This window comes from Cynoglossus semilaevis, chromosome 1, assembly GCF_000523025.1.
Source record: "Cynoglossus semilaevis isolate Cse_v1.0 chromosome 1, Cse_v1.0, whole genome shotgun sequence".
Lineage (NCBI taxonomy): Eukaryota > Metazoa > Chordata > Actinopteri > Pleuronectiformes > Cynoglossidae > Cynoglossus > Cynoglossus semilaevis.
In genome coordinates this window covers 6,583,305-6,594,858 of record NC_024307.1, presented here as the reverse complement: position 1 = coordinate 6,594,858, position 11,554 = coordinate 6,583,305, and the positions used below count along the sequence as shown (strand labels likewise).

The following is an 11,554-nucleotide window of genomic DNA, read 5'->3' as shown; positions in this document are numbered from 1 at the left end:
GGAGGTCGCGAGGGGGGGGGGGGGGGGGGGGGGGGGGGGGGGGGAGGGGGCAGTCGCTGTGAGGACGCCTTGGTGGCTATCGTGGACACACAGTGCTGCTGGAAGTTGGGGGACATGGCCGAGTTGCAGCCCAGTCTCTGACGTGGGCCCTTCAGGCCGGCGTCGCCCTCCACGATCCAGGGGCTGCCGCTGGCATCTTTACCCAGCATGCTGCAGCAGCCGGGGGGTGCAGGGATGACGGTGTTGGGTACGGTGGCGTTCACTGGCAGAACTTTAGGCTGATCACCGGCGGGGGTGAAGTCAGGGTTTTGGCTCTGGAGCACACTGCTAATGTGGTTCAAGAGGTCATTGAAGAACTCTGGAACGCCCTCGTAACCTGGGAATGATGGGTATTTGGAAAAATAGTTCATTACGTTATATGTAGCGTATGTTAATATTTTAATTCAGACCACAATAATCATGTGTATTTACTTAGTTATTTATGAAATTTAAATTTGTGGGACAAAATGTGTGAAAGGCCTGAAAAAAAAAAAGATGGTAAAGGAACCGAACAATTACAATTCACTGCAGTACCTCAGCTGACCACTTGAGGCCACAGGAACGCAGCTTGATGAAAGACTCAGGACTGTTCCCTTTCATTAGACTCAACTTTAGTATATGACAGTAAACTTTTATGATCGTTTTAAATTATTCAGTAGTACTTCAATTATTCTTAAGCATTAATTTTAATATTCTTTGTTTTTACAAGGGACTGCAGTGAAGGCCAACCGATTTCACTTGTAATTAAAAAGTATTTATATATACCTATATACACATATACTATGTATGTATATACGGTATATACACACATTTTTTATATTTACATATATTCATATATACACACATATATACACATATACTATATATATATATATATATATATATAACTCAACTTCACTCTGTAATATGTAATATTAGTCTAACTGTCAACCACTGCCTGAGACCTGAGGAAACGGGTCAGACCTACAGAACACAGACATTTCTCTGATTATACTAGGCTGCATAAAAGAAAGTGGAGTGACTTTGTCTCCACAGACAGAGTGACACCTGAGAACCAGGTCACTACACAGGTTTCTGCTCGGAGCTAATGCACAGATGACACTGACACATTGACACCTACCAGGGAATGCATTGATGTCAATGACGGCGTGTTGTCCAGTCTGGTTGTTGATGATAACGTCGATGCCAAACAAGGACACGCCCAGTGCCTCCCGCAAGGACCTGGACAGCTCCCTGATGACATCATCACTGGGAGGTTGGGACACTCCCTCCAAGTTCTCTCTCTGTGACAACAGAGAAATAGCTACAATGAGGAACTGAGACACATGCACCACAGGGTCGTGTGACATTTCAGGCAGTGATGTCATGGACTTACAGAGTTCAGGTCAGAGGACGACTCTGGTTTGGAAACGTTGTGGCTGTTGAAGAAAATGGCTTTCCTGTCTGAACACAGAAAAACAGCACACTTGTAAGGCAACCTCACCATGTATGCTTTTCATCTTTTGCACTAGGTGGCAGCAAAGCTCAAGGCTGTCAAATTTAGACGCGACAAATCCATCATAAGTCCAATGTGACCCAGCACATAAATCCTCAGGCTCCTGTAGGCTGATTTATTAATGGACCGAGGTTTCATGGACTTGAATTATTTACAGTCAGAAAGTATAAACATATTTCCTCATATTTATCTTTGGACTGGGAGAAAAAGTGGCACGACTTATTTATTCTGTAATGCCTGTTTATCTGTTTCACGATAGAAGTAAATAATACGATTTGAACTTTTGAAAAATACTAGAAAAATAAAAAACATGTACAAATATAGTGATGAACTTTACATTTCAGACTTAAGTATTCTCACAAACATGGGAAATGTCAGATTGAAGGTGTTGAAACTGAAGTTCCAAAGAGCAGAAAATACTACACTATACTATACAGTACTATACAAAGTACTTTTGTACTAAGACTTTGTAATGAGTCATCAGTGACACTGTGTGGAAACAAACAGTGGAGCCGTTGTTGGCCTGAAGAAAAGGAGTTTTTCCTCGAAGCAGTGACAAATGTGACAGGTTCATTTATGACCTCCATATTTTTTTGTTATCAATGTAATGTTTCATAATGAGTGAGGGCAAAGGCAGCGAGTGGAGGGAGTGGAGGGAACAAGGAAATTCTGTCCATACTAAAAAAAAAAACAGTATAGACCAGGGGTGTCAAATTCCTGGCCTGGGGGCCACTTCTGGCCCGTCGACCCCTCAAATCTAGCCCTTAACTAACTATGAGTATAAATTAAATTTTGCCGTTGATGTTTTAAATTATTATAAATTATTTATTTATCAAAGTTCTATAGTTGGTCATTTAAGAACAAAAATATTATTTCTACAATATCTGGGTTTTTGAACGATGGACATTGTTGACTTAGACAGTGTTGGTAATAAAACTTGGAGAAAAGTAAAGGTACGTTTAAAAAGTTCTGTTAGGCAACTGGACGTGACGTTTCACCTCTCATCCAAGAGGCTTCTTCAGTTCTAACTGGTGGTGGGGAGATCAGCAGGTATAAACTCTAGGTGAGAAAGAATGAAGCTACTTCAGCTCCACCCTGTTAAGTGAGGCCTCGGGGTCAACTGTGGAAGTGTAAACAGTCATTAAGATCACTAATATGGCTGACAGGTTAAAGTAAAGGTACATCCACACATACAGCTGAAGTCAGAGGCCACTTTATAGGAGAACGCAAACATTTACTTCACTGTAGACCAACTTGTCCTACTCGTCCTACGTATGTGTGCAAACACAGCTCTGTTGTCACGAGGCGACGAGGTCATGGGACACCACCTAACTACGAGGTCAGACTCCGACACTTAAAAATGTCAGAAGATCAACCAACCTGTGCCGACGCTGCTACAGTGCTCACAATATTATTACAAGTGTAATGGAGCATGGATCAGTTCCCTGAGAGGCATGTTCTCTGTCAGAGAACAGGGTTTTATATTGTCTTGTTTTACAGTGTTTGTTTATCTCTGGGTCTTCTCTCGTTACAACCTGTCAGCCATGTTAGAGATACAGCATTAGAAGTGTGGCTCTGCCTCTTCTACAAACACTTCATGTTGCACAGCATTTGTAATGATATGCTGAGCACATTAACAGCCAAAAACCAGAGGCTAATAGTCATAGTTTGCACCGATGTTAATAATAATAATTTTAACTTTATTGAGCACATATTTGGGAAATGGTTAATAATAATAATTTGAACTTTATTGAGCACATATTTGGGAAATTCTTGTAATAACTGCAGCTCTGTTGCAAAAGGTCACCCTCAGCAGGACGCCAAGTGTGGGGTTCCTCTGATAATTGAACCTAGGACTGTCTGCTCTCTGCTTCTGAGACAGGCGTGCTAACTGCTACACTATGGAATTGACATGGTTGGGCAACCAGTTGGACGTGTAGCACAACTTAGTCTATTATTTCCCCTCTGACATTAACTGATGACCTCACACAACAAGGCATGTGCTAAACATGTGTCACATGTGTCACGTTTCATTCACCGCAGACATTTTAGATCCTCCTGATACAGGACGATGCTGTGGCAGTACAGCCTCTGTTGTCTCTGTTGTCTCTGTTGTCTCTGTGCCATGGACGTCTTCACAAAGTGGAAAAACTGCTTTGTATGAAACCCTCTACTTCACCACATGTAAATATGTAGACAAACTATGTCAGCGGACAAACCGCCGCTCACAGTGACATCACTGGTAAGAACGCCTGTGACAAGTTTATTAACAAGGCAAACAGCAGTTCCACTCTGCTGCACCCCATACAAGGGTGAACAGGTCCCATCGCCGGGGCAATAAAGACATTTTATTAGAGCTTTTATTGGGTTATTTGGAGACGTTGTGCAACAGTCCAGTCCTGTGTGGCTGTGAGCCAGTGCTTCCACAGACTGTCTCCTTCCCGGTTCATGTCTCTCCCTGTGTCCCGTGAATTCTTACCTGCTGGTCCAGCAGGGAAGTTCCTCAGGGAAGGCCTCTCCACCACGGTGTAGGAGTCCCCCACCACAAACACCTTGTACAGCACTGCATTGTGGTTGATGAAGCTCTGGATGACGCACGGAGGCTTCACACCCTTCAGGTCCTCTTCACTAAAAATGATGGACATCTGTGGACAGGAGGAGACGGACATGAGATAAAAGACACTTTAAAACAAACGACCAGTTTAAAGTCAACAGTGAGTCTGGAGTCACTTTAAAACAAACGGCCAGTTTAAAGTCAACAGTGAGTCTGGAGGAGTGGAGACTATTTGGCAAAGGCTGACAATGGTATTGATTTCAGCTGACACACGGAGAAACATGAGGCTCAGCAGCCGTTCTTTATCTGGTTTTATTGTTTGGACTGGACTGAAATGACAATCCCGTGACAGGACCATAGTGTTACTGCTTACACAGAGTCATCCGTCAAAGACCTGTGGCCTCTTACCTCGTGGGAGTTGGTACCATGAGCCACCCGTGTTTTGCAAACTGAAGGAGAGGAAAAAAAATAAAGAGAAAAGTACTGTAAATGAGTAATGACGTGACTGAGGAACAAATCATAAAGAGTACAATCATAACATAATTACCTACAAAATAACAAGAAGTACGTGTTAATGAAATATCTTTTGACAAAACATCACGAATGTGACACGTTTGCGCATTTATTTCACTCATCAAGCGGGCCGGAATGAACCCCCTAGCGGGCAGGTTTTGGCCTGCGGGCCGTACGTTTGACACTCCTGGTCTAAATGTTTTTACACACTGGGCTTTTGTCTAAGAATCAATCAGTACTTGGTCAAACACGACACTGAGTACTTCTACAGTGACTCCCTGTGTGTTTGGTTTCCGCCTGCTGAGCTGCGTGACAGTCAGTACGGTCAATAAGGATAAAAGGAAAAGACACTGAGCTGCAGAGATAAATAAACGCTCAGGGATGTTTCTAAAGACAACACTCAACTGAACTACTCTACACAGAATTTCTTGAATTTATGGTTTATATCCACCTCTTTTTTTTTTAGCCAGACTTATAGTGGGAGGTGGGCTGAGACTCCCCCAGTGGACACAGCTGATATGACAGAAAGGAATCTGTGTCCTTGTTATTGGTTGATTGGTAGAGCGATACTCACTGAAGGGGAATGTGAGTCCTTTTCTCCTGATCTGCTCCAGCACCTCTGGGCTGCACTCAGTGTTCAGGACCATGAATGGAGGAGAGCAAATCCTCTTATCTAATTAAAATAAAAGGAGGAAAAGACAAGGAATTGATTAGTTTAGTGACAGAGACAACATTTTAAAACAACAATAATAATACAATAAATAATTAAGTCTCTTATTCATCCCACAATAAGAAAATTGTAAGAGTGTGTATTCGCAGGAGTCTAAAAATACAATGCAGTGGCAGTGATGTGATATTTAAAAAAAACAACAATTTAATAATAACAATTTGAACTTTGTAGATTCCATATTTGTTGGGAAAGTATGTGCTTCCTCTGGGAATCAAACCCAGGACTACCTGCTCTCTGCTTCCAAGGCAGGTGTTCTAACCACTGCACTATGGAACCACTTTTTTTATTATATGCCATGAATATTTGCATGTTAAATGTTAATAAAAAAACCCAATACAGTGCTGCTGATTATCAATACAGTATCATGGAGTTAAATATTACAGTGCATGGATATCTTCTCACGCACCTACAAAATTCAAAGTGAGTCTTTGCAACCCACACAGGCTGCCACAGGAGGCGCCATTTTGTATGTGGTTCTTCTGGGGCTCGAACCCAGAGCCGCACCATGGTCAAATATGTGTGACTTGATTATAAGAAACAATGACACAACAAATGACTCCCCCCCCCCCCCCCCCCCCCACCTTTTGGTGACAGGATGTGGTGACATTTTTAATGAATACTTTTCTACTAAGACACAGCACCTGCTGGATTTAATCACAGTAGTTTAAACGCTACTGCTGTTATAAATAAGTCATCGCTGTGGGCCCAAAGCATTGACTTCATTTTAATGTACCGTGTGACAGCTTGTACTAACATGCAGGAATTTTTTTTTTTTTGGTCCTTAAAGAAGCAGCACATAGTATTTACCCCCTAATGATGTTCCATAGCTTACATACCAATGTTGCCTGAGCAAAAAAAAAAAATCTGGAGGACCGTTTGGTATGCAGAACACAATATACACACGTGTGCACAGACATATTCATATATACATATATTTCATATATTCATTCATATATATATAATACATACATATATAAACACACATGTATATATGTGTATATATAGATATATGTGTACATATGTGTGTATATATGTGTACATATACTGTGTGTGTATACTGTATATATTCGAAGTTATTTACAGTTTCAGAGAATAAAGACATTGTTATTTACAGTGAATCCCTCGTCCCCATTTTAATTCTCAAACACAAACAACTGCTCTTGATGCGCCTATTAACACACACACAAACACACGCACACACGCACAACGTTAAATGAAAAATGTTGAAATACAGGAAGACATCTAATCAGGTCAAGAAGACAAGAAAAAAAACAAACAATCTAAGACACTGGAGTCACACAATCTGACAGGTGTTATTATGAACCTGACAGCACGCACGCACACACACACACACACGGACAGGTGTTATTATGAGCCTGACAGCACACACGCACACACACACCAACACACACACACTTCAACCTCTGTCTCTACATCACGTATGTTTGAGAACAACACTGAACGCAGCCTGTTTCTCCAGCGGCCGTTGCGATAAGACAGAAAATGACAAACATCCTGCAGCTCCGTCATATTTCACCACATCAGGGATCAGGAGGTAATGTGCCGCCTTCAGCCCCCCAACCCAGTAGGACAAAACATGGCGGTGATAAGGGGGCTGGTTAAAGATATCGCCACAGGAAATCAGCCGGGGAGCCGGGCCGAGAGCGGGCAAATTGCTTTTGACAAAAACACAATGGTAGCATGCTGCTCTGCTCCGTGGGCTGCGGACCTCAGCACCAGTCGGTGCAGTGGGCCTCAGCACCGACTGGTGCTGAGGCCCACTGCACCGACTGGTGCTGAGGTCAGGAGAATTTCATTTGCCTGCATTAACTCCAGTGCTGACTGAACACGAGGGCCCCACAGACTCTCACTGCCCTCACAGCAGCCACAGAGTGCAGACTCACAAAACAACATCAGAGAAAAAAAACCCAGCAGCGAGTGAAGAGGCATTACGTCTGATGAAAGGTCATCAACTTCCTTTACATCACGATAAGAAAAAAAAAAAAAATTCCACCAAACCAACCACGTCTTTCACCTTCTTGTTGTTGTTATCTTTTATCATATATTTTTTATTTTATTTTATTTTAAATAAAATAATGAAGTGGCCACTAAGTGGGGAACTTCACAGTGTGCGTCTTTACAACACACACACACACACACACAGGCTGCCACAGGAGGCGCCATTAAGTATAATTTGTCCGAGGCTTGAACCCAGGACCTTCTGTGTGTGAGGCAGATGTGCTAGACGCTACAGGATAGAACCACTAATGGCATAAATTCAAGGAGATGCTGAGAACGTACAATTAAAATAATCTGATCGTGGTGACATCCTGTCAGAAGTACCAATCAGGAGATGGTTAAACCGTGATCATAAAGGGAGCGTCAAATGAGCCAAGGAAATATGTGGCACACCTTTAAACCACTGACACCACAGACCTGAATCAGGCTGGTCTTCTTTACCACAGACTCGGACTTATTAACAAGGCAGAAGATTAGAAGAACTCCACGTTTTAAAATATTTTCTTTTCAAATTGTGTTGATTTTTTGAAAACCTCAGATCACAAGTTACAAGCCTAACCATGTTCCTAAACTAACATGCTGGAAAAGTCTTTCTGCCTCAGCAGGGCAAAGGTCAGACCAGAGTTTGAATTTTTCTCTGTTCTGCAGCTGACGTGACAGACCGGCACAGTTTATTCTCTTCTCATTTTTCACAGGGAAGTACTGCGTCTGTACTCTGTAACCCTTGGACAGAAAGGCCAACACTGGAATAGACTCAGCCAAAAACTGTTTTTGTTTTTTTTGAGCGGGAAGCCTGGAGGATTACCCATCAGTCATCATCTCTGATGCAACCACATCCTTCATGCTATGTTATTTTATTAGGCCAGGAATAGACACAAAACGTCTTTCAGGAAAACAGTCTGGCAGGAGAAAAATGTTCCCATTATGTAACTTAGTTCCCAAAGACGGACAGTAATGAACTTTATCATATAAAAACACTTAAAAAAAAAGCCAGGAGGAAAAAATACTAACGTTCCACGTCAAGAATTTGTTCCAGACAAATTCCACTAAGGATGTGCATGAGAACATTTGGCCATGTTTGCGATGGTGCAGCTCGGGGTGTCAAACATTCGGTGCGTGGACCAAAACTGGTCCGCTAAGGCATTGTTTCCCAAAAGTGGGTTGCGAGAGATTTTTTTTGGGGTCGTCTCAAGTGGGTTGTGAGAGTTTTATTTTGGGGTTGTCTCACATCACATTTCCCAGGAGTTTATGAATAATGTCTATTGACTTGGGTCGCGAAGGTTTGTGACTTTTAAAACATGAAAAAAAAAAAGTTTTGTAAAATAATATATTCTCAAATATGATGATTTTCTAAAACACTTCTTTGCATGAAAAAGGGAGAAAAATATGGGCTTATTATTATTTATAGGTAATTATGGAATGATTGTACTGGTCCGGCCCACTTGACAACGAATTGGGCCATATGTGAGACCTGAACCAATATGAGTTTGACACGCCTGCTTTAAACACTGGCTGCTTCCATGAGGAGGGGGCCATGACCAAATGAATACCTTGGAACATTCTGTATTTCCTCATTCATTTGTGGCATTACCTCACAGTCATTTATGCAAATATATAAACTCCAGTGACATGCGTGTGTGCGTGTGTGTGTGACAGGACCAGACAGGTCTGTCAGACACAACATTAAAGACTCCGATCCTATCTTCCATCTGATTGGAGGCATTAGCTGATGCGAACAATAGCCACTCAACTCGTGCTAATCTTCAGTAATGCTGTGGAAGGCTGGACTCTGCTGTTGCTATTTAGAGCTTGTTTCCTAGAAACCTCAGCATCTTCTCTCACTCCTCTACGCTGCGTTCCCTCCAAGACAGGGCTGTGAGACTTAAGTGTTGAATCTCAAAAAGCTTCAGACAAACGTAACACACAGTTTTATGTGTTAACGTTTTTTGTTTTCAAATTGTGTTCTTATAAAGGATTAGGTCTTACATTAATCTAGTGATATCTAAACTGATCATTGTAGAATGCAGTTGCGTCAGAACGGCAGGTGATTCATTTCCCTTCAAGGATGTGACAAAAGTGTGTTCACACCTGTTCAGACACGTTTGGATCAGTCAAAATCAAACCTGCTGCGGTGGCTCTGGACCGGACTAACTGAACCAAAGAGAGCAATTACATCACAAGAAAACCATGTGGATCACAACATTCACAAGTGTTAAAAAAACACAACACTGGTTGACCTTTCCGACACAACGTCAACAGTGACATCACTCATGCAGCCAATCAGATGTGGATTATTTCCAAGATTCTTCAGCCTTAATTTCTCCCTTTTTATTCTGTTTTTTCTTCAGCGAAATGAAGAAAAAAGATGAAGCTACTTGTTTGAAGACGAGAAAATGAAGCGAAAGAACCAAGTTCTGAAATCTAAATGACGGACAATTAACAACAATTATTTGCCTATTGTCTTCATTTGTCATAATAACAGAAACAGCTGCACTTCTCCAGAGAGTTTACATACATGTGTTGGTTTAAAAATAACTTTTACCGGATTTTTTGGACTAGTTAAAACAAATCCAGGAATGCAGTAGGAAAGTATTCAGTATTTTTGTCCGAAGGAACGCGTTTGATTTTGTTTTACAGCAAAGTTGACATGACAACGGGTTTCTGTCTATAAAAGCAGTCCATGATATCAAAACTCATGTATACACAGGAACCAGTGGAGCCCACTCACTCACATAAACATTTACCTTGGTCTTTCTCACATCGGTCGCACAAAACAAAGCAGCACTAAAAATCTCCCGAAAGCAGAGCCGTGAGTCATTGACACTGATCCATTAGTGTTCCCGTGGCACTTGACATGCTATTTTCACTTAAAACAAAACATTAAGAAGAGCTAATTCTTGCACTTCAGTTTATGTTCACACAAACCATTACTTGCAGAAAAGCTAAATGCTCTGTGACGGTAAAGGACTGCCCAGCTGATAAACTAACGTTTGCTTTTTTTTTTTTTTGTGCAGTGAAAGCACCAGCACACCTCGAGTGCTTCCTCCTATTGAGCTCTATTCTGAGTCATGGAGACTGTGAGGCACGGCAGGCTTTTTCTGGCCTTTTGGTTCGGCTGTGTTGCCTTGGCAGCTGCTCCACGACTCAATGGACTCTGCTGATAAGAAAGAGGAAGTGTGTGTGACTCAAAAAGAAAGTACGACCTGTCATTTTCTTCATTTTTTTTTTTTTAAACTTTTTACTCCGACTAAATGGGTTCACCTACAGGTTTTTGTTTTCTCAACCAAAACCAAAATAAAAAACACATTCATATTTAGTCACGGAACATTTTTTTCTTATAATCCCAGCACAGTGGTGTGAGATTATAATGTCTTAGACTCCACTATTGTCTAAAGTGACTGTTTTTGTGAAGGAGGTTCGGTATGCAGGGCTAAGTGCACATGCATTAATGGGAGTAGGGTGTGTGTGTGTGTGTGTGTGTGTGTGTGTGAGAAGGAGGCTTCCAATAAATACAGCAAACGAGCTTTGCTCTTCTTCAAAACCACATACATTAAATGACACGGGCTGATGCAGCTCGTACTCTGCTGCGTAACGGCCCCCGTCTCTGTTTGGAGAAAAAGACGTCTTCTTGCGGTTCTATTTTTAGGAAGATCACCGACAGTGCCGTCAGGGCGAAACTCCTCTGATCCATGGCTCTGATAGTGCACCGCAGACCCTCAGAGTCACGGATGCTCAGTTAAGTATTGCTTAAAAGGTTTACATTCCCTGCCATGTAAGGGGGGAAAGGAAATGTGGATGAGTCATAGGTGTGTTTATAGTGTGTGGGTAAAGAATGCGCTCCCGTCCTCACTTCATTCCTCTGCCTATGGCCGAGCAGCGGGGGGACACATTTCTGGACTACAGTGATCCGACAATGAGGGGGAGGAAAAAAAAGAAAAGAAAAAAAAAAGCTAACATTGTGTTGTACTGGTCCAGAACAAACACAGATATAAAATACATGCATCAGCTCTCACGTGAAACAGATGGAGGTAATTATAAATAAATGATTCTACACCAGAATGTAATAAAACATCTACTGGGAAGAATTTATCAACAGAATGAACTCTGACGACCGTCATATTCAGGTTTATCCCGTGCTTCTCCTCTGAAGGTAATAAAGAAGAGCAGATCAGCTCCACTTAGTGCTGTTGATTACATTAGATAC

At 41.9% G+C, this 11,554-nt stretch overlaps 1 protein-coding gene across 1 annotated transcript in view; it reads right to left on the bottom strand.

Moving 5' to 3' along the window:
- Positions 1-11,554, bottom strand: part of itpk1b (inositol-tetrakisphosphate 1-kinase b) — a 36,915-nt gene that overhangs the window by 7,221 nt on the left and 18,140 nt on the right. Inside the window, exons 6-11 of the mRNA XM_008307917.3 lie at positions 5,176-5,274; positions 4,497-4,537; positions 4,014-4,179; positions 1,415-1,482; positions 1,160-1,322; positions 10-376 (exon numbers count right to left, since the gene is read on the bottom strand). Coding sequence (XP_008306139.3) covers positions 10-376; positions 1,160-1,322; positions 1,415-1,482; positions 4,014-4,179; positions 4,497-4,537; positions 5,176-5,274 — 904 coding nt within the window. The remainder of the gene's footprint in view (positions 1-9; positions 377-1,159; positions 1,323-1,414; positions 1,483-4,013; positions 4,180-4,496; positions 4,538-5,175; positions 5,275-11,554) is intronic.